At 50.5% G+C, this 24,198-nt stretch overlaps 1 protein-coding gene across 1 annotated transcript; it reads left to right on the forward strand.

The window, feature by feature from the left end:
- Positions 1–2,585: 2,585 nt before the first annotated feature.
- Positions 2,586–23,432, forward strand: LOC144164939 (beta-alanine transporter-like). The gene is made up of 3 exons (XM_077695163.1): positions 2,586–3,035; positions 22,874–23,260; positions 23,427–23,432. Exons 1-3 carry the CDS (start codon positions 2,586–2,588, stop codon positions 23,430–23,432), a joined length of 843 nt encoding a protein of 280 aa, XP_077551289.1.
- Positions 23,433–24,198: the final 766 nt, after the last annotated feature.

Genomic DNA, 24,198 nt, shown 5'->3' on the forward strand with positions numbered 1-24,198 from the left:
TAGCGATAGCGATAAGTAACCGGTAAAGCTACATCAAGACAGAAAGTCCCAAAAAACGTTTTTCGATTTAAACTCATACCCAGCTTTCTCGCTCAAAATTACAACCTCTCGGGAACCTAGAAAAACCACTTTCGGAAAACGATATCTGGCATAAAGGTAGAAGTCAACGTGAAGATTAAAACTCTAAAAGGATATTTCAGGTTTCTGAATATTTTGTTGTGTAATTCGCTGTGAAATCTAACCCCCCATGCATTTCTATGGGATAGTTCCCATGGCTCAGGAACCCAGTCGCGCAACGTGCGCGACTTGAAACTGTGCACAAAGCAAGTATTCGCCCAAATATTAGCTGTGCAAAAGAACTTTTCACTTCACTAAAAAATTGCGGAGTAATCACTGTTGAAAGGACTGCCATGAGCGGGAAAGCTGCACATGTTTAGGCGGCGAGTTCAAGAGTTGCCTCCGTTTCAATGCTTTGATTGGAAAATCCAGGCTTTGCTTAGAAAAGCCAGGCGCCGATGTAGTGAGCGATAACAATGAGCATGACGGCGAAGCTTGGGAGCATCATAGGAGGTGTAACCATCTTCCGGCTTCCTGGGTCGGCCCTCGTTTGGCCATTGCTTTTCTGCTAGTGCGATCTCCAATGTAGTGTTGTCCAGCAAAGACAGCGCCTTGTCAAGCGTTCTCTGCGTCGACTAGCTCGGGCCGGGGTCGGTGCGGCTGACATCAGCCTGCGTGGAATAGTCGCGCATCTCCAGAGCGATCCTCACTTGTTTACGGCGAGGCGCACCCAGTGAAATCACGGGCATCGTGTCGAGCTTCGGTTTGCTGACCTAGCAGGGAAGTGCCCGCATATCCATTACGCTCGTTTGACCCTGCACATTAGAGAAATGAGTATGGCCATTTTTAGAAGAACGCTGGTTTGTTGGTGAGCAAATTTCACAAACCATTCTTGTGTTCGCTGCACTTGTGAGCCTTGATGATGACAAGTCCTTCATCTTGTACGGCCCTCGTTCATTCCCACAAATCCACTGCGAGGTTTCATAGACTAAAGCTTTTGAACGTACGTCAACTAAATTGTGGTAAAAGAATCGAAAAGTTCCACACCGCTAGCTGAATTCGATCAAAATAAAATTAATTGAAAGTGCTTTGTCACTGGCGATAAGGCGCTTCGGATATCGGAGTTGCCGCAGCGCTTCTGAGCAATCACAAATTCAGGGCTAAGTATATATCAGTTTTTTCGTCGTCGTGAAACTGAGTTCAAAAGTGGAAGTGTTTGGCACCATTCTCTCCACACATTGGTTGACCGTCGACGGGGGCGACACACTGTCAAGGGCATAGCGAAAAATGTAAGAAAAATATAGTGCTTAGCCTATGCAAATTGTTCATGCCGAAAAAAGTGCCAACCAATAAAACAACACCGGGAAAAATCCGAATTTAATCAGTGCGATAGCTTCCCACAGAATTAAAAGTAGTGTGGCATCATGCCTGCAGTTCGCTTGAGCATTGAAGCACGAGTTAAGATGATAGTTGATGATGATTGTTGGACTTTATTGGCGCAAGGTCACCTAGGGAAAATAGTGCTAAACACAAGTGATTAACAAGAAGCACGAGTGTTGCCCTCTGATTACACACCTTCAGAAATAAGGTAAGCTATTTAAATTCTCAACTTTGTCAAATAAACCTTATTCTGTGTTCGTCTGCGCGGTGGAGGCCCAATTACAGCTGAACAAATATATTTCAGTGTTTATTTGTGCTTCCGTTTTCTGCGTGACAAAGCATGACGTAGCGGCCTCTGATCTTCCAAGCAGTTAAACCATTTTGACAGTAACGGCGACGGCTAGAGGACTCAGCGTTCCCATCTGGAGCCCTCGCACGGCCATTTCCGTTCATTGATTAACTATGCTTTCGCTTTAGTTGTTTTCGTGTTGTATTCAGCTTCAAAAAAGACGCCAGCTGTAGTTGAGTTCCTTAGTTTTGTTTCATAAAATTACTAATTTCCTATTAGTCAACTAAGATTGCCCTACTACCTGTGTGGCAAGGATGTTTTCGTTAGCTGCCAAGCATATTTAGTCATGAATGGTTTATTAGCAAGCATATGATGTTGCCGCGGGTGCAGATATTCGCTAAACCGAACTAGGTACTGGGAAAAGCCCAGTCATTCCCAGAAGGGGCTTTTGGGAATAACTCCCTAAGAGGGATGTTTCATGATAAATCAGCCTCCGGTAGGATATAGATACAAACCTTACAAACTGAACCACAATTCTATATCTTGCTACGCAGAAGAGGATGATTTCTGAGCACACCATGTCTTATTGGTAGCGTATTTCCTCCCAAATTTATTGTTGTTCAGTTTATTGTCTTTCAGTTATTGTTGGCACTAGCATTTCACCCACCCTTTTGTAATATTTTCATTTTTCACTGCCCCCTCATCATTGGCGGCTGACTTTTTGCTCATTTTAAACAGGCAGTACAGCGAGCGGCCGTCCGTGCACCAGAAGAGACAAAAGAAGACGACGAAGAAGTACTAAAATCGGGAATTTAAGGCCAACCCTTGCTTGTCTCGGGCCCTCTTTTCCTGTGAGGACATGGCGTCTACGCCTTCTAGAGCAGCTTCGCGTGCCATGCAGGCGTCAGTTTCGCGCCTGGAGTCACCCGCCTCCGGCTCACCCACGCCAACCCGCACAACCCGCACCCAAGATACCGTCCCGGCACAACAGGACGAAGACTCAGCCGAGGCGAACGTGCTGCCCGGTTTCCTCAAGGCGGACTCCCCGACGGCCCTGACGGACAACGTGTACGTAATCCTCGGCCACGGGCGATACCAGCTTTTCGTCGCCTGTTCCTTCGTGCTGTCCGCCTGGATGGTACTCGCTCACGTCCTCGCCTACCAGCTCATTGGTCGGCGCGTGGGACACTGGTGCAGGCGTCCCGACAACCTCCGGTATTTGACTCAGGAAGCCTGGAGGAACGTAGCCATCCCTCTGCTTCCGGACGGGACATTAAGCGGATGCACTGTCTACGACCCGCCTGTGGAGGTGAGGGCGCTAGCCAATATGCCAATATGTTGGTTAATGAGGTGTCGAGCTCTGACCTCAAGTCCTGCTCAGATCAGTTTTTCCGATGTCACATCAACCTCAACCCTAACATGGAATTAAAATGTCGTTAAGCAACCTTATCTTTCAAAAATTTTAACAAAACCCTTTTCATCTTACCGTTAGTATAGCTTTGCTTCAACTCAAAGCATACCAAATCTCTACATCATGTACAAGCCAGTTCTCTGTCAATGTGCAAGTTTATTTCGACCCTGGAATCTTCTTTGTCAGAGGAGAACACCTTCGCTGCGGAGCCTCGGCTTCCACTATATGTAGCGCCCAAAAAATTGTACAATACAAAATTGTAAAAGAAAATTCGCGGTAAATTACTTAAGTATCTTGCTACTTGTTCTCCAGATAAAACGGGAAATTTTTTTGTCACGTCAAACTGAATCGTATAAGGAGCCACTTTCACGGCATGAAAAATTGAAAGATTCAATAGGCTTAGCATAAAAACAATAAATTTAGAAATTTCGTTGTAAATACAATAGAATTACGTCCAAATGTATACGTTGAAGGCTCCTCGGAGTTTTGCAATGCTGGAAACTTTTAGGCTTTTTAAGCGGTATTTTGTGCAGTTTCAGGAATTATTTCGTGCAGGTTGCTTTAAACTACGCTCCTTTTGTTTGTTTACTGGCGACCGGAATCGTTTGGCCCTTATTGCTTACAATAAAATATATTTCTTTTGTCATGGGGCGTTCGGTAACATCTACGTCGAGATTAAGCCTGCCAACGTATTTTCTGTCCTTGATAGCTACGTCAACCAGTCTAGAGAGCGGGTGGCTAATCTTCGCAACTACTGGGGAAGAGGTGGCAATAGCGGTTTTGGGGGCGATTTTATGATTCTAGCTTTTTGATCAACAATTACGTTGCGCCACAGCCTAGTTTGCGTACACATCTTTTGTATGTGTGTACGGATCAGCGCATCACAATGTGTTGCGCGTGCCATAAATTGGGGTTTGCAAAAAACGTTTAGCTGCGGGCTTCTGCGTCCCGACCTCAGCTTCTGCGCCCTGGCGGGGCCGTCTGTGTTTCACCACTCCCAAGCACGGCCGGGCTTGAGGAGCGGCGGGCGCGCACTTTAATATGAAAGTGCGCGTTCGCCGCTGCTCCAGTCCGGCCGTGTCCCAAGATATCGCCTCGGCGTAAAAGGTTTAAGCTCCGTAATTTTTCGATCACATTGCCGCGCAGAGAGGTTGCCATGCTTTTCGCTTTCGTCGGTAGGAGGCAAAACGCCCCCTGTTGTGTGCGTGACGCCTGTGGGCATTGCTATGCTAATAACCGAAATATATGCTTGATTGCTTCGTTGATTCCCGGTCGTACACCCAGCCGTGTTGCGGAATGGGCCTCCGAATTCAATTCCAATTCCCATCTGAGGAATTAGAACTATTCACAATTCCCTTTCTTTCAATTTCTCTTAATGAAAAAAGTTATTCCATTCCTGCTCCTGGAACGCACAGTCTATTCAGTACCATTCCTTTATTTCGTCAAAGTAAAAACTGCCCCGTGGTGCTGTAAACGAGTTACCAAAGAATGCAACATGTATCTGACCTTACAATACGCGTTGAAAACTGCAAAAGTAAGCAAAATGTGTCACTTGTCACCGAAGTTGGGAGGTGGTAGCAGCTTCCATACATATCCAGCGCAGAATCGCTCTTCTAATGGAAAAATTTACGAACCATACCGAGCGAAAGTTTAGAGAAGCACGAACGTGAAACGTGCTTCCAACGTCCGACAAAAGTGTTTCCAAACGATCTTAGCGAATCGTTTGGATGCAACACCCAAAACACCCGAATCGCAAGCTAAGAATAAACCCATGTGACGATTTTTCGTGCACAAAGAAAACGTATCTACGACCAAATTAAATGTGTACCGATACGTGGTTTATAAGATAAAGGTATACTACTGTACTGTTCCTTCAAGATCGATGCTTGTGTTGTCTTGTTTAAAATCGTTCCTTAATCGCGATTTTCAAGAAACCATTTTGGACCCCGGCGCACTCGGGACTCGGGGGGAACGAGGCGGCCCATGACGCGGCTCGAGGATTCACAATCCGAGCGGGAGCCAGCCTAGTTCCTTACCACGGGGCCCGATCCGCCAGAGACCGCCTAATTGCGTATCATGACATACTCACACATTACCGCCTCGCCCGCCGAAAATACCCCCCGGCGCATCCCCAGCTCAGCAATGAGCAAGCGCGTACCTGGCGACTTCTGCAGGTTCAATCCTTTCCCTGCAGGGCGGTGCTCCATCACATACACCCTTCCCTCTACCCCTCACCTCATTGCCCCGCGTGTGGCCAGCGCGCCACACTTCCCCACTCGATGTGGGCCTGTCCATCCAATCCCTTCCCTTTAATCACCCGTGACGAGCAATGGGAGGGTGCGCTGGGTAGCTCCGACCCGGGCGTTCAGATCGCCTTGGTGGAACGAGCTGCCATCGTCGCCGCCGACCTCCAACCGGCGGCCACCACGCTTCCCTAACCCCAGTCGCTCAATAAAAGTTTCTCTCTCTCTCTCTCTCTCACGCAGTGGAAGCCCGGTGTCAAAGAGAGAAAGAAATATTTTTTGCGGTCCTCGGTTTTATACACACCCCGTATTGACAGAGATCGTATCGGAGCTTTTCGGCAGAGCAACCGGTCTATGGGAGCTGTATTAGTTTTTTCAAAGAAGGCCATCGGTTCCATACCGAACCCCATCGGTCCCATTAGGAAAACGTACGCTTTGGAACGGGTCAATGTCACACTGTTCCTTTTCGCATATTAGGTAACGGGAGTCCCACTACTTAATATATAAGGTATTTTCACGTTATCATGCTTTAATTGTTTGTTCTTCCGCGACGCGCGATGAAGCGGCTATTGCATTGATGTGTGCTTTTTGTGTTTCTTTGCACAGCCTGAAGCGTACCATCTTGCTATCTGCTTCGCGTATCGTCGTTCAAGCAGCATGAGCATTGTGTGGCTAACTCGCAGGCATGTAGCGCGGAGCTTGCTCACATCTACACGCACTTTAAATGCTTACATGAATGATTGGATGCGAATTTAGAGCATATAGAACTAAGGCTGCTGTACCTTCGCGAGAGACGGCAAGCCAGCATCACTAACAGAGTTAACAGTTTTGCATTCACCCTAGGAAAGCCGCCACAAGTTACAGGTTGACCTCCATTTGGTTAGAATATTGCTCAAGGATTATCTTAGCGCAGCCCATTCAATACAGGACACTATACATGACTTCCTAATTTAAAGTGACTTAACCATAGTGTAACAAGATCCTTGACAACACAAATATTGCCTGGCGGTTTGTTTGAGGACCTGATCAACATTTTGAAATAACACCTTCCTAGAGAGAGATAAAGAGAGAGAACAAACTTTATTGAGCATTGTAGAGCCGTTTTGGCTCTTGATAGAGTGGTGCCCTCTTCTCGGGCCCCATATGTTTCCAGGTACTCCTTGCCTCTGGTGATCAGCGCAGTCTGTTCTTCCAGGACAGGGCTGAACAACAAGGTCTCCCATCGCTCGGGGTTGGTGTCAGGGGAAGGGGAAGCGGAGGAGGGGTGAACTTGGGAAAATTGCACACTCCTATTATGTGTTGGAGTGTGCCCAGTTGTCTGCAGTTTGGAGATTCTTTCTCGTATCTATCGGCATAGAACTTGTGTAGGAGATAATGGTGGGAGAACTACCCGGCTTGGAATTGTCTATATATTGCCGCGAACCATGCATTGGATTTCATTATTTGTTTTTTGCTTTTGCCGCCCCGGCTGCGCCGGTCTGTGTTATCGGTGTTGTGTGTGCCATGGGAGACGTGTGTTCCGTTCTTTCTTTCTGTGCCGCATGTGTTATCTCTTCTGATAGGGAGAGCGTTCCGAACTAACGTGAACAGTATAAAATATTATTCGGTCATCTACAGTGTTTTGGTTATAATTCGACTATTTCCGAAACCCTCGCGCCGAGTGATAAATTCCCGCTGAGCAGAAGCCGCGGAATTCCAATGGCCGGCACCAGTCCACGCACGTCACTTTGTTGATTGCTGTTTCGCCGCCTGTGTATTCTTTGAAATAAACTTGTGTTTTTATTCAAGCCAGCTGCGTCGTCTTTGGCTACGTGACATCTAGTGGAGTTGCTGTGTAAGCACCCTTTATGCTACCAACAGCCTCTGGAAGCCTCCAAGCCAGTCCAACTAGAGCCAGCCGCCGACTGCAAGGCCTGCCGCCGGAGTTTGGTCTCCTGCCAGACGGACCCAAAAGAACCACCGCTGCATCCACCACCATGGTGCAAGAGCAACATCACCAATCGTCGTGCAGCAGACACGGGAACCCCACCCTTTCGAGGAGCCCCCGCAGAAGACCCAGAAGAATGGTTGGAGGAACTGGAGCGCGTCCGGATCCTTAACAGGTGGGACGACGCAGAAACGTTCCGGCATGTTTTATTTTACTTAGAAGATTCAGCTTGCGCTTGGTTGGAGGACCACGAGAGCTCCTTGACCTACTGGGCTCAGTTCAAAAGCGAGTTCCTGAAGACGTTTACTACCGTTGTCACTAAAGAACGCGCAGCGCATTTGCTGGAAACTCTAACGCAGCACCCCTACGAAGGGGTCATGATGTTCGTCGAGGAGATGAAGCGACTTTTAAGTGCGAATGCACTTTATAAGCGACCCCGAACCTTCCGCCGTCCGCATAGCAACAGCTGCGGGTGCGCGCGCTTTTCGTCTTCCTTAGCAACGGGGGGAGATGGGCGCGCGCTGCCTGGCCGCTGACATGGCACATACCCACGTGGGAGATTGGCCAGGAATAAGTGCTAATGCACTTCTTAAGCGAGCCTGAATCGTCGCGCTCGCATAGCGCCTCCTCTCCCCCCTCGCCTACTCTCCTAAAGCCCCTTTACTACTCTCCAGCTCGCAACACCCTCTCTCGGCGCGCCAGCCAGGCCACTACACTATATAATTGATTGATTCAAGCCTTTATTGGAGGAAAGGGGAGGCCCGGAGGCCGTGCATGGGGGAATGGGAAGTGAAGGGAAGGGGGTAGCAAAAGGTCTTCGTCGCACAATTGAACGTCCCTTCTTTGAGCACTCATTTTGCGTCCATGATGTTAAGGCTCTTCGCAGGATGGGTAGTCACCCCCAGGCTACACTAATCTCGCAAGGCCACTGTGTATGCCATAATTGCCTAGTGCTTGCAGAAAACCGATTTCGTGATTTGGAGGGTGCAGAGTGTCCGTGTCTGGAGGGACGTGACGGAGCAAGTCCTGTCTTTGGAGAGCGAAATGGCTGCACACCCACGTGAGGTGGTGAAGGTCAGATGATACGTTCTCTTGGGAATAAGGGCAATACGGGGGTGGTTGCCCATTCGGATGGTACCATTTCCTCGTAACAGAGGCACTGTTGGCGATGCTTTTATTGATGAATATCTCGGCAACCCTTGTTATTTGAAGGCTGTGTGGCAGATATCCTTTAGGAGTTTGACGTAATAGGGTAATCTTGCGTTGAACACGCCTAGCATCCAGTTCCAGGCGCGGGTTCATGCAAGGCACGACGGCAGAAGGGGAGGGAGGTAATGAAGCGCTCTCCCTGGCAGCATCGTGTGCTGCTTGGTTCCCCGACTGGAAATCCGTGTGACCTGGTGCCCATGCCACGCGTATCGTAACACCATTTCGCGAAAGATGTTGAAGGGATAGCGTAATGATGTTGGCTATAGGGTGGTCTGAATATGGTTTCCGGAGTTCTTGCATGACGTCATGGGAATCGGTCAATATGCGTGCCATTTGAGGTGTATTCGCAGAGTACGTTAAATGGTCCAGTACGGCTAGTACGCCCCGTAGCTCCGCTTCAAGGGGTGAACAGGTGTTCAGCTCGAGCCCTGCAGCGCCATTCAGGTGTGGTGCCTCTGGAAATCTCCATGCTACACCGATGCGCCCGTCGCGAATACTGGCGTCAGTGTAGATGTCAATTTCCCCAGGGCGTTTGCTCATCTGGAGTCGTCGTTGAGCCTGTTGTCGGGCTTGGGGGTGCCTTCTGGGTGTGTTGGTGTTCTGATGCATTACGACCTGAGTCGTGCGTTCCCAGGGCGGTGGTGGTGCAGCGGGCAACGTGGCAGCATCGAGTTGTCTTCTGTTGTCCCAGGCCACAAGAGCCAGGCCTTGGCTTGTCAGTTCGCGTCTCGCAGCGTTCTGGGCGATGGTTGCTTCTATTAGTGCGGGCAGCGGTGGCAGAGCCACAGAATCTTCAAGCGCCGCTATACGGGTGTGTCGAGGCAGGCCAGTTATTGTGCGGCGAACAGCTCGATATAGAATGTCGAGATGTTTCATTTGGGTGGCGGTCAGGTCGTACACCGGAGCCCCATAACATATTCGGCCCAGTGACACTGCCCTTGCCAGCGTGTGGGTTGCCGTTTGAGATGCACCACCATACTTATTCGAGATACGCGACACTAAGTGTAGCATCGGTTTCCAGCTTGACTTTAGTTGACTTATCCATTGTTTGGCGCTGTTGCTGCTGGCTAGCGGCAATCCCAGAAGCCTGATCGTACCGGTTTCAGAGGCAATAGGAATATCCGATATGTATACCACCTGATGCAACTGGGGAGGTAAACTCTTGCTCCCATGGACAGCAAGAAATTCTGTTTTGTCTGGCGCTAAGGCGAGCCCTAGAGAGGGCAAAGTGTCCGTAAGGCTGTGGACAGCTGCTTGGAGTTCTGTGATCATAGATTCGACGCAGTCAAAGTCCCGCGCCTCGGTCCAAATAGTTATATCGTCGGCATAGATTGCAAACCTAGCCGCCGTGTCCTTCTCTAGCGATCGCGCTACTCTCGCCATGGCCAAATTGAACAACATCGGTCCGAGGATAGACCCCTGGGGCACGCCCCTATCCAAGAAATAGGTCCTGGGGGTCCATCCCGGAGACGATGCTGCGAGTTGTACTGGTCGTTGGCTTAGGAAGTTCCGAATCCAATTTTGAGCACGCTGGCTGGGGTAAGCCTGGGCCAACTCTTCTAGTATCGCTTGATGCTTAACGTTATCGAAGGCTTTTCGCATATCAACCGCAAGTACGTAATCGGGGAGGGCCCCGGCGCCTTTACGGTTGATAACACGTCTGAGTAGCCACAAGGCATCATGCGTTCCAAGATGGGGCCTAAAGCCGGTTTGTGAGGGATGGAACCATGGTTGGATATATTCTAAGTGATGCTGCATTCGATTACAAATCATGCGCTCTATAAGCTTGCATAGCGTTGGCGTCAATGAAATAGGCCTTAGGTTGGCGAGCTTGGATGAGTCCTTATTGGGCTTTGGTATCGGCGTTAGTAGCGTGAGTTTGAGATCCGAAGGAACCTCTCCCCGTTCCCATTACGCATTTGCTAGTTCTAAAAGACGTTCCTGTGCCACTTCGTCTAAGTTGCGCAGATGCTGCCACGTGATGCCATCGTGTCCTGGAGCTGACTTAGACCGGCCCTGACAAAGGGCAGCCTGCAATTCTCCCAATGTAAACGGGGCGTCCAGCTCCGGGTGCGTACTGGGCAGTAAGATGCATGGCAGTGGGGGTGGGGGCGTAAGTGATGAAAAAGGGAAGAACGTCTTTATGATGTCTTCCTCTACCTGATCCGGTGGGGCTTCGAGAATAAGGGTATCGAAGAGCCGGTTTTTGCATTTGCGTTTCCCTGCCAATGTGCGGTAAATTCCCCATAGTTTGGCTAGGCCGCGCTCCTGGCTAAGCTGAGAGCACAAGCTGTGCCACTGCTCATTAGAAAGGGTCTGTTCATAGGCCCGTATGATTTTGTACTGTTGTCTCACTTTAACAAGATCTCTCGGCCTTTTTCCGTTTCGAATGTAGTGTTTTGTAAGAGTGGCCGCCTTGCGCCATAGGTTGGCTGAATGTTTGTCCGGGGCAGGTGAGCTGTCGTCACATTCGACTTCTTCCCTGGCCTGCAGCGCTGCCTCTTGCAACGTAGAAACGAACTCCTTCATTGTAGCGGTGCTGCGGACTTGTACGCTCTGCCGGAAACACTGCCAATCTATAATTTTGTGTGTTCGTTTGTTTCGAAATCGCTTTCCTGTCAGTTGTATTTGAATTGGAAAATGGTCGCTGCCCCAAGTAGTATCGTACACGCTCCAAGAGCGGACAACCCCACATGAAGCATAAGTGAGGTCTGGGGTGGAGTCATTTTGGGAGCTATGTAAGCCCAGACGCGTACGAACTGCAATATCATTGACCAAGTGAAGGCCGGAGTCCTCGGCTGCAGCCTCCAGAGCTACACCGCGCTTATTTGACCGGGAGTAGCCCCAGACTGGGCTTTGCGCATTAAAATCACCTCCAATTAGAATCGGTATGTTGGGATACTTTTGAACGAGATGCCGCATCCACATAAAATTAACCCTGCCCTGTGCGCTTGATACAGGGCGATAGTACACAGATGCAACGAGAAGTTTCTTTCCGTTGGGTAGCTGTACCATAACTATCACTGCCTCGTGATCTGGTGAAGTGTGCCCAGTAATCGCCAAGTGAGCGCAGGTTAGGTCCGATCTCACCAGAACGGCTGCCTGCCCGGCCGCTGTAGGACTCCTAGGGTTGCCTCTGGTGCCTTTCCACATTATTGCGGGATTGGCGAAAGTGGTATAACCACTTATGGTTGGGGAGCACTTCGTTTCTTGTAAAAGAAGAATGATAGGACGGCTTGTGTGGATTTTACTTTTCAATATTGGGGCGGCCGTCTGAAACCCTCGGCAGTTCTACTGTAGCACTTTAGGGGAATCCATGCTACTGTCCTAGCGTGCTCCGCGCTGTGACCTTTCGTGGAGGGGGATCCTCCTGTGACGTTGGAAGGCTTTGAATGTATGTCATCATAGATGACGCCTGCTGCGAAAAACTGTCGATGGTAGACTTCAATTTTTCAATATCTGTAAGTCGAGCGCTGCGTTCCTGTTGAACATCAGCCCGGACATACTTGAGCGCCTGTAAAATCTCATTCATGACACTCGAAGCAGGCTGTGACGTTGCCGTTTGTTTTGCAGTGGTGCTGCGGCTCCGCCGAGGCACAGAGGGAGTTCTGCCTCTAGGAGGCTGCAGATGGGAACGCTCAGGTTGTCCTGACTTGGGAGCAGATTGGGTTGCTGGTGTACGTTCTTTGCTTCGTTTAAGTTCCGCAATCTCCGATCGCAGCTGTGCATTCTCCTCTCTGAGGGCGCGAAGCTCCGAACGCATCTCCGCCAGCTGTATATATAACAAAAAAACAGCATCCGGCGCCAGGTTTCGATCTGCGGACTTTGCGGCCGCAGCGCGACGCTCTACCGACTAAGCCACGGACGCGACGTTGATGTCAGTGTTAGTAACGCGCCTTATACCTTTAACGCATTCAAACTACGCCGTCAGCGGCGTGCGTTGGCGACTCAGCGGCGTTATAGCGGCTTGATAACTGCGTGGTGTACACGTGATACTACAAACCCGGTAGTTCTGCATTCTCTCACGTGACTGCGCCTCCTCTCCCTTCACTCCGGTCGGCGCTTCGCAGCTGCGGTGCGCTGCGGTGCGGTGCGCTCCTCCTCTCGAACATACACGTTAATTCACCAAGATTTCCGCAGAGGGACAAACGAGGCGTGTTAAGCCGAACGTGATCACGAGGGGGTGTTAATGTAACTAACGGGCAAAATGCCACCAAACTTCAACAAACTCCCCCTCATAGCATCACCCCGTGCTTCGCACTTCCTCATACACCCCTTCGGGGAAATGCGGGGAATTTTTTTCACCGTGCCGACCCAGGAATGACGGAGGAAAAAAAATTACATCTTCCCTGGGGAACCCTGACGAGGATGCGAAGCATCGTGGCGGTTCCGTGTGGTTCCATTGTGTTGACGTTATGTTGAGTGATCTGGTTTTTAATAGCGCCAGAGGGAATTTCGCGTCCGGGTCCACACCGGTGGCAAAGGCACGCAAGTGCTGTTGTTTTACGGTGAGTAGGCGGTGGTTCTCGAGGCGCCGAAACTCGTCCATCATGTTCTTGTCGATGTTGTCTCTGTGTTAGAATCGGTAGTCTCCGTCAGCTTTGGTGAGCTAAAGTTTATTTACATTGGTGCACCGGCTGACAGCAATGTACACGCCCTTCTCTTCGCAGCTTTGTCTTCTCGTTCTTCTTCCTCGGCGGTTCCCCTATGGGAAGATGACGACGGTGGTTGAACGCGAACCTATCTCGTGATGGATTCTTTGGTTGGCCAGTCTCTAGGGGTATCCTGCCACAATCAGGATCAGAGGCGCTGCGGACGGGGCAGGTTGAGCTGCAAGGCGCGTGGCGCTTCCTGCCACAGCTTTTCCACGGGAAATTCAGCATCCCCCTCTAAAGTTTTCAGTTCGTCGTTTCCGTTGACGTTCAGCCTAGCGTGCCTTCGTTGTATCAGTAGCTTCTTGACGTAGGTTGAATGAGTCAAGGACATAAGGCGCGTTCGTAGCACTTGCTCCTGTCCCGGACTTGTAGCATAGTGGGAAGAGCACCGCGTACCTCCCGTTGCGGCCATAGAGTCGTGGGATCGAAACCGGGCGCCGCTAACTATTTCTCTTTTTTATAGTGTAGTATCGCGGAGCTGTGGGTGTAAGGTGGAGAGTTGCGCATGCGCTGTGATCGTGTGGACGACGCCGCCATCAACGACGCAGGACAAGGCGAGCCTAAGAAATGCTCCGCATTTAAAAAAAACTACGGTTTCTGATGCGAGGTGTGAAGCAAGAGCTCTTCGCGTGCCTTGTTCGCAACCCCCCCAAGACCGTGTCCGATTTCACGTCTGAGGCCACTGTGATGGAGAAGACTCTCGAAATCCGAACGAGGAAGTACGACCGTCCAATTAATGCGCGGGTTTCGGAGACGACTGGTGCCGGCGCTATAAACTCGGACTCACTACGCGACACCCTCCGTGCAGTGGAGAGGGAGGAGCTGCGGAAACTTTTAACGGCGACGATGCCATAACCTCAAGTCGCTTCCCTGACTGACGTGATACGGGAAGAAGTACCGTACGCTTCGGGAACTTCTATGCCATCTGAAGCACCCCGCGAGCCAGACGCTATGACCTACTCCGCTGCTGTTCGTCGACCCCGCCCTGATACAACACGTCGTCAAGAGGCCCCGCCGTACCGCCGTTCAGTGTCACCCCCCCGACCCCCTGTAACCCGACACCAGGCGCCAAGGAAGACCGAGGTGTGGCGAACGCCCGATAATCGGCCGCTGTGTTACCACTACGAAGAGGCCGACCACATCTACCGCCACTGCCCTTACAAGAAGCTAGGTTTGCGAGGATTCTCCGTCGACGCACCTCGCCCTCTCCCTGGCCAACGTCCACGTGAGATCGACAAGTATTTCTCTCAAACAAGCCGTGGCCCAGCACGTTTCACCCGCTCGCCGTCGCCCTACCCGTGCCAATCGCCGTAGCAATGCTAACTTCACCCGAGGAAGGTCCCCCAGCCAACGTGGGGGAAGCTAAAAGCAGCAGTTTCTAGAGGGGAAGTCGATCAACGGAGAAAAACCCGAAACTCTCCAACGACGCAAGGACGCGCCGAAGACACTGATTCACGACATGCCCTCATCCCAACGACCCGACCTAACCCTGACGAGACTCCCGAACATGACGACAGCTACACCGCGTGACGCGTACCCGACATGACCGAGACTGCCGATGAAGAGACGCCGACGACGCACAGTGCCCGACCGTCAACACGCACAAGCCGAGATGCGACGCCCCGACGCACCCGGAATTCGGGGAAGGCGGCATTCGAAGTCAAGGTGTCCATCGACGGCTTTAATATAGTCTCCCTCGCAGACACAGGAGCCGACTACTCAGTAATGAGCGGGCCATTTGCGTCTAAGCTGAAGATAGTTATGGCCAGATGGGACGGTCCGCACACACGCACCCAGGAGGTCACCTCGTGACGCCAAGTGGAACGCGCACATGCCGCGTCAGCATAGACGGCACGACGTACCCCACCGCGTTCGTTACCTTGCCTAACTGCTCCCGCGACGTAATTCTCGCAATATACTTTTTGACGGACAACGGTGCTATAATTGATCTACAGGCCAAGTCCATAACATTTCCCTCCGATCACTCCATGACGCCGTAACCGAACCCCGAACACCGTGCAGCTGTAAGCATCGCCGATGATCATGTCACCCTGACACCCAGCGCAAGCTTGATGATCACCGTCTACTGTGAAGGTGCTGCTCCTGACGTCGACGCTATCGTGTAGAGTGACAAAAGGTTGCTTCTCGACCGCGGTGTGTCTGTCGCAAGAAGCATTGTGCGGTGTAAGCAACGCAGATCCCACGTTTTGGTCACCAATTTCACCGAGGAATACCAGCATTTAAACAACGGCGCTGCAATTGCGTTCCTCGAAGAAACTCAACAAGCAAGTTACGTGATCGCAGTCGCCGACTTTGAATGAGCACGCGAAGATACCTTCAAGTTTCCGCATCCTTTTGACGTTAATCCGGCGCTACCGCAAGAAGAAAAGAACAAGTTATTGGCTTTGCTTCATCGCTACAGCGAGTGTTTGTCGTCGGACTCAAAGTTACGTCAGACACCTCTGGCGAAGCACCGGATAATAACCGAAGATGGAGGCCGCCCTACCCGGCAGTCACCATACCGTGTCTCTTCACACGAGCGCGAAGACATCTGGACTCAAGTAGACGACATGCTCAGCGACGACATAATAGAGCCATCGAAAAGTCCGTGGGCTGCGCCGGTCGTACTCGTGAAGAAAAAAGACGGCACTTTAAGGTTCTGCGTTGACTACCGGAGACTGAACAAAATCGCCAAAAAGGACGTGTACCCCCTGCCGTGAATCAACGACGCCCTCGACCACCTCTGCCACGCGAAGTACTTCTCGTTGATGGATCTGAAGACCGGACACTGGCAAATTGAAGTGGATGAGAATGACCGAGAGAAGACTGCATTTATAACCCCGGATGGTCTATACGAGTTCAAGGTGATGCTGTTTGGGCTGTGCACGGCGCCCACACAGTTTCAAAGAGTTATGGACACTGTGCTAGCTGGCCTGAAGTGGCACATCTGCCTCGTATACCTTGACGACGTTGTCGTATTCGCCCGGACTTTCGATGAACACCTTGCAAGGTTAGAGTCTGTACTCGAGGCAACTCGCTCGTGGGGGTAACGCTGAAGCCCGAAAAGTGCCGCTTCGCTTACGAGGAACTCAAGTTTTTGGTACACGTCGCCAAAGCCGCGGGAGTCCTGCCTGACCCGGCCAAAACATCACCCATAGCGACGAAAACACCGATACGGAAATGCACACGGACGCCAGCTATATAGGTTTGGGTGCCGTCCTCGTCCGAAAGCAAAGCGGTTGCGGAAAGGTAATCGCCTATGCAAGCCGTGGTCTGCCGAAGGAGGAAAAAACTACTCTGCCTCCGGAAAAGAGTGCCTGGCTATCATATGGGCCATTTCAAAAATTCGTCCATACACAAGTGTATTGCAGACCGTTCAAGGTTGGGACAGACCACCATGCGCTGCGTTGGCTCGCCAATTTGAAGGACACCTCTGGCCGTCTTGGGTGGTGGAGCGTGGGCCTGCAAGAGTTCAACGTTACAATAGTCTACAAATCCGGCAGGAAACACCCCGACGCCGACTACCTGTCCCGCGCCGCCATCGACCCACCACCACAAGACACCGATGAAGACAGCGCGTTCTTCGGAGTCGTGACACAGAGCGACCTAGCCACCCAGCAGCGTGCCGACCCCGACCTGCACGTCATGATCGACTACCTCGAAGGACGCAACGTCGCTGTGCCTAGGAGGCTCAAGCGGAACTTATTAGCATTCAGCCTCAAAAACACTGTCCTCGTGAAGAAGAATTTCAGCCCCGGAACGAGAACCAATGATCTACTTTTCTTTCCGCAGACCTTCGTGTCGAAATTTTGGAAACGTGCCAAGACGACCCGTCTTCCGGACATCGATCAGCTCACACTATAGGAAAAATCAAGTCGAAGTACTTCTGGCCAAGCCTTACATCCGACGTCGCCCACTACGTTCGGAGTTGCCGTGGCTGCCAGCAACGAAAAACGCCGCCGACAACACCCGCCGAACTACTGAAACCGATCGCCGTCCCGTCGACGCCATTTCAACAGATTGGAATGGACCTTTTAGGCCCGTTCCCTACGTCACGATCACAGAACAAGTGGATTGTCGTAGAGACAGACTACATGACGCGCTACGCAGAGACCACCGCTCTTCCGAGAAGGACTGCACAAGAAGTCGTCAAGTTCTTCATAAACCAAATTGTGCTGCGACATGGAACCCCTGAAGTCCCAATCATGGACCGCGGAACGGCCTTCACTGCGGAGCTTATGCAAGGAATCTAACGCTACAGCAACACAGATCACAGAAGAACGACACCGTACCATCCCCAAACTAACGGACTGACGGAAGGTCTGAACAAGACGATCGCGGATCTGCTGTCTATGTACGTCGACGTTGAACGTAAGACTTGGGACGAAGTACTACCGTACGTCACGTTTGCGTACAACACGGCTACCCAGAAAACCACACAGATGACACCGTTCGAGCTTGTCTTCGGAAGTACAACACGGCTACTCAGGAAACCACACAGATGACACCGTTCGAGCTTGTCTTCGGAAGTTGGCCGACTACGATGCTTGATGACCCACTTCCCTACGGGGATGAAGACGACCTCAACGCTGACGTCCAAGGATACCTTCAGCGTGCGGAGGAGTCCCGCCAGCTAGCTCGAGTTCGCACAGCGGACCAGCAGCTGGTCCGATGCGAGACGCTACAACCTCCGACGCTGAGACGCTGAGTACCACACAGGGGATCGTATGTGGGTTTGGACTCCCATCCGACCACGTGGACTCAGTGAGAAACTTCTACGACGGTATTTCGGACCCTACCGGATTCTACCACGTGTTGGCTACCTTACCTACCAGGTTATCCCTTATGGGGATTCTGGAACGTAACGACACGCACGCGGCCCGAAGTCGTCCACGTGGTTCGCTTAAAACCTTTCTACGCACGATGACGGACTTCTATTTTTGTATTTGTTCGGACTGTCGCTTGCGTTAGCATCGGGTCGATGCACTCTTAGAAGGGGGAATGTCGCGAACCATGCGTTGGGTTTGTTTATTTGTGTTTTACTTTTGCCGCCCGCCTCCGCCGTCTGTGTTATCGGTGTTGTGTGTGCCAAGGGAGGCTCGTGTTCCGTTCTTTCTTTCTGTGCCGCATGTGTTATCTCTTCTGATAGGGCGAGCGTTCCGAACTAACGTGAACAGCGTAGAATAATCTTCGTTGATCTACAGTGTTCTGGATACAATTCGACTATTCCAGAAAGCCTCGCGCCGAGTGATAAATTCCCGCTCAGCAGATGCCGCGGCATTCCAATGGCCGACACCAGTACAGGCACGTCACTTTGTTGACTGCTTTTTCGCCACCTGTGTATTCTTTGAATTGTTAGGGGAGCACAAGTTCGCTCCAATAAACTTGCTTTTCTTCAAGACAGCTGCGTGGTCTTTGGCTACGTGACAATATGACTTGCTGCGTTCTGTTTAGAGAATGCTGCGGTTTAGGATATCGCCCCCTCTCGTCTTTATAGTGACTATGTCCTTGTAGCCCGTTATGGGTCGCGGTTGCGGCCCCTCTGCCCGGCTGATTAGTTGTCGGGCCTGTTGGTGGGCAAATTCATTGCCCTCCACCGAAGAGTGAGCTGCACCCATATTAGCTCTATTTTGTGACTTGGTGGTACTTTTTTGGCTTATTCTCACTGCCTTATCAGAAACCCATCCTTTTCTGAAATTCCTATACGCTTGTTGGGAGTACGTGACTATTTTCGTCGCTTTTGGGTAAACGCAACTGGAATTGCTATTTCTTAAGCTTCCTCCGGGCTTGGTGTGATGACTGAGGCACACGTGATGAGCTCGTCCCTTCCTGTTACTGCAGTCGTTGTTCTCATTGAGTGCTTGGGAAGTCATATATAATGGCAATGCCCGAACTTTCACGCTGACGACTAAGGCTTCAGTAATCATGTCTGTTTGTACCCATGCCCGAAGGCCACGTGCAAAGAAACACTGCAGCCAAACAAAGAACAAATTTCCTGTCCTTACTGCTGAGAGTCGTCAAACCACTCGTTATCAAGGCCATTGCTAGAGCCGGAAGTGAGAGAAGCAAACGCATTTTGGTAGCTGTGTAGTCTGCATTCTTGTACATAATATCTAACGTAATTGTATATCTCAGCTGCTCACTGCTATAGCAGAGCCTGGAGTTAGAAAGCTCAGTAACACATCCGAAGCTCCGTGCTTACGCTTGCGGGAGGGTGCCGGGAACGCAAAGGTCATCACCCACAATTTAATTTTTTTCTGACTTGCTTGTGATTTTCTTTATCTCATGGTCTATATGGGGTGGTGGTCAAGCAGGGAGCATCGGCGTTTTTAACAATTCAACATTATATGCCCTTGCTGGAGCTCCAGGGCCAAGCTGCCACAGATGGACAAAGGGTCCACAGATTGAAGCCGTATTCCCAGGAGATGCCTACCAGGTTGGCTTTCAAGTCACAACGTTTGCTGTTTCTGGAGCCCCAGGTCCAAGCTTCAGCCGACGGACCAAGGCTCCACAGGTTGAAGCCGTATTGCAGGGAGATGCCTTTGAGGTCAGCTTGCAAGTCACAACGGTCTGCGTTGCGTACCGGCCACGGACGGTGTGAGGAGAACACCAAGCAGGCTCGTTGTTCCATGTTTCATGCGCGGACTCTTTATATTGCTAGCTGCAAGCTTTCACAGTATCAGCATGTGGTGTGAATCACCGCAGTTCGAGAAGCGCAGCGTTTGTCTTTCTCACCCCTCCTTCTGGACGCTTTTCTCCGCCTGGTGATCTGGGCATAGGGCGCCTACGACGTAGACGCCCTCCTGCCTTGGGCGCCACGGACAGTTTAACAGAGAAAGTTTTGCTTCGAAGAGCCTGCCAAAGCACGAAGAGCCGAAACCTAAAAGCGCCACCGGCCAGACGTGACGATACACGCCTAAGGGGAAAAATTTCGTGTTCATTAGCTGGAGGTGTATCCTCGTGGGCAGCAAGAGGTCCACTGCGAGGACGCAGTACGCCCCAGCGACTGTTGCATCGGCATCTGCTACGGCAACCTGCAAAGTTTCAGTAAACCGTTTTGAAACCAGTCGTGGTGCTACATTTCCTCGCAACGTATACAAATATTTCCTCACAGGGAAGTGATTGTAGGTCCAGCGACTTGGCACGTTTTGTTAGTTACTGAAGCGGAATAATAAAAATCGGCTGTTGCACAATGTGGGAAGCTAGAAAACAGGTCAAAACGAGAATTCAGTGGATCTGACGCAACGAACCAGTTTTATGCAGTATGTACATCAGATGGGTCAATGTAATGAGAGCGTTGTACAAAAATACCGAAGGCAGCCAGAAGAAAAAATATAAAATATGAAAAAAGTCCTGCTCCAGAAATCAGTCACTTCGAACGTATTTCTTCTGCTATAGCTTCAACACGGCTTCCAATACCCCTGTATCTTTTCGTGCCCACTTAACTGTATGAATGGGAGCCACTGTAAGATATAGCGCGCTGTCTTGTACAGTAGAAAGTGTTAACAAAAATGGAAAAAGATGTATTGTAGCCCCGGTTCCTTTTCACGCCAACTTAAGTGCATGCGTTGGAGACACTGTAAGGTATAACACACTGTTTTGTACAGTACAAAGTGCTAAGAAGGGTGGAAAAAAAGGTGTGTTGGAGCACCTGGTCCTTTTCGCACTCGCTTAACTGCATGCGTTGGAGACACTGTGAGGAATAGCTCCCTGTTTTGTACAGTACAAAGTGTTAACAAGGATGCAAAAAAAGGTGTATTGGAGCCCCTGTTCATTTTCGCGCCGACATGACTGCATGCGTTTGAGACACTGTGAGGAATAGCACACGTCTTGTACAGTTCAAAGCGTTAAGAAGGATGGAAAAAAAGATGTAGTGGAGCGAAGTAAAACCTTGAAAAACATCGTTTCGATTTTGGAGTATGAACAAGCTTCTGAAATGCAACCTTAGACCTCTGAAGAAATCTGGTCTTAATGCTTCCACTCGAAAGGACTGACAGCGACTTCCCCTTATGTGGTGTGTACAGCGTCGTGTTTTATGCAAGCATGCGCGCATGACACACTTGTGCCTCTCCAAGTTCTCTTTCACACCCGCTAACCGTGATGCCCGGTTACTGAAAATGCTGCGTATGCGTTCATATCTCCGTCACCTGTGCTCCCTTTGAAATGTAGCGCTGCTGTCGCTGTCAAAGACTAAATAAGTAACCGGAAGATGCCAGTCATGGTAACCACGTCGTCTGAAAATCCCCATTCCATTCCCATTACCAAAATGGGATTAATTTCAATACCAATTCATCATTACTTCAAGCGTTGTTCTCATTGCATTCTCATTCCATTGCAGCATCTCGAAATGATAGAATGAATCCGGAGTAATTCCAATTCCGGAGTGGAAACTCCAAAATTCCGACACCACCAGCGTGTGCACAAATACGTGCTAAAGATGCACGCATTCCTGGTGTAAACCAATATTCCACATCCCACCGTCGGTGCATGCAAATACATGGGTATGTAAGAGCACGCCGTAGCAAAGTCCTAACGTTGGCGTGGAGGTCTTACAACGTCGTCATGTACTCCAAGCTGGAAAAAGGTTCCGTACAAATCAAAACCATTTCAAAAGAGTACACTTCGGGAAGGTAGACAAAAAGGCATAACGTTAGCCCTAGTATCCTGTGATGACGCCTAACATTAGGAAACCTTCAAATGCAGCCTTACCACAAGGCAAGCAACATCATACTTCATGTATGTTGAGGTGCGGGCACGAGTTCACGACGTTAAATCTTTAAACTGTGAAGTCAGGCAAAGTGCGGGGCTCGGCTGCCGCAGCTCCGAGTTGCCCGCCCCACTGTTGCGCATTTTCCTTTGCCGAAGATAAATGACAACACCAAATATGCGAGACTTGAAACAGGGCTACGCCGATTCCAAAAGTTGGGCCAACTACGATTGCGGTAAAAACGTGTTTGGCGGTTCGAATTTAACTCACATGGTCCTGGGGGTCGGTAGCCAACGTGTCTGCTGGAGAGTATAGCGAGTTTTGAAATTCTAAGACTCTCTGGATGTAATAGACAACGGTATTGTTACAGGTGGTTTGTGTGCTGTATTTGAGGAAAAAAAGGACCTTCATGTGTCAAAGTAATTTACCTTCGTATATAAGGCCTAGGCGGGAGGAGGGTCTGTGTCGCGTCTTGTCTGCAGCCGCCACTAGGAGCCACAGTTTAACTGTACTGGCCAATAACGCAGCAACGGTGCCGAAACGTTACCGTTGTTATCGGAGGTCATTTTTACCGCTTGATGATCGGCGTCCTACGGTGAGGGCCAGATCGGTCGTTCAGTAATCTGCATAAATCATCCAATAATCTCTCGGCTGCGTTGTACCTTATTTGGATCCAGTGTTATCTAAAATAAAGAATAAAACTGTCTAAGCGTTCTTTCTGTAGGTTATAATGCCAAGTAATACGACAATATGTCGAGCTCTAAGCGAATGCTGTCAGTGTTGTCATGATAGTATCATTAGTTTGTTGTTGCATATGGCGTTTCAACTTCACGGTTTGGTTGCCATGACATCTACCGTATTTGTATACCAGCCGCAACAGCAATAAACTTAGTTAAGACTTCTGTACCTGGGTGTGCCGTCTTGCTTTTGTCCTTTTTTGTTGCTCGGGAAATTCAAGAATTCTAAATTCAAGGCTTTTTCTGTGTCTAACGCAGGACGAAGGAGCAGAACGTCATGAAGTTCCCTGCCGCGAATGGGACTATGACGACAAAGGCTACCCCGACAGTATAGTCAGCATGTGGAACCTGGTGTGCGACCGTCAATGGCTCTACCAGTTTTCCTTTTTTCTCTACATGGTCGGCCCAGTTTTCTCCGCGCCAGTCGCCGGAGCGATGGCTGACCGCTTTGGCAGGAGGCCCGTCATCATAGCGCTGCTATGGGTGTTCTCGTTCGCGAGCATCGTCTCAGCTATAGCGAACTCCTTCTTCATGTTTTTGACTGCGCGACTTGTCATCTCGGCCACTTCCTATGCGGCCTTTGCCCTGCTGTTCATCTTGCTCTATGAGGTGACTGACAACGAGCACCGTGCCATCCTAGCCTTCGTCAGCTCAGCCGTCGGACTTACCCTAATGCCGCCCGCCGTCCACGTCGTATCATGGCTGCAACCTTCCTGGTATCTGACCCACATATTCCTTGTCGCGCCCACGGTTTTACTGGCCGTGTTGAGTTCCCTGATTCAGGAGTCTCCTATTTGGCTGCTTGCCTCAGGGATGACTCAACAAGCTGAACAGAATATTCTCAGAACGGCCAGGATGAATGGCACGAACCTGGTGAGTGCTAAAGTGACGTTCAGAGCACTGAAAGCCCAGATGAAGGCAGACGAAGAGGCTGCTTCTACGCCGCCTTCATCGTCGAAAACATCTGCACGATCCTGGCTTTTCAGCAGTGGAAGCCCCCTCTCGGCAGCCCTGGCCTGGTTTACATTGACGCTGGCCTTATACGTTTTATTTATGCCGACTAGTACAGAACGATGGTTTGAGGAAGCCACCTATATCGTGCTTGAGATATTGTTTTACTGCGCCATTTGTTGGTACATGCGGCGGAGTGGCTACCGTCATGCCCTTTGGCTGAGCCTGATGCTGTTGTGTGTTTTTTGGGCTCTCTTTGTCGTGCTGAATTTTGTGGGCTATCCTAGGGTCGTTTCCCACTTGAGAAGGCTCGCTCAGCTAGCCACCCACTCGGGCGTGACGGTCAACTATTGCTACACTGCGGAAGCCTTCCCCTCTGCGGTCCGGGCAAAGGGCTTTTTCTTTTCAGCCTTTATCGGCAGGTTGGGAGGGCTTCTAGCAATGGTGACGCAACTGAACCCGGGAAGAACTTCCTCTATTCTCGCCAACATGGCCTTTGCCTTGCTTGTGCTACTGACAGCGGTTGGTGTCCAGTGGCTGCCGGAACTCGTCTTCTTCAAGAAAGAGAAAACGAAACGGGCGGCATCCCCGGAAGAAATGAGCGAGAAGCAGAGAAAGGAGATGATAAAGGC

The sequence above is a fragment of the Haemaphysalis longicornis genome, unplaced genomic scaffold (genome assembly GCF_048455015.1).
Source record: "Haemaphysalis longicornis isolate Haplotype H1 unplaced genomic scaffold, Haemaphysalis longicornis Haplotype H1 scaffold_14, whole genome shotgun sequence".
Taxonomy (NCBI): Eukaryota; Metazoa; Arthropoda; class Arachnida; order Ixodida; family Ixodidae; genus Haemaphysalis; species Haemaphysalis longicornis.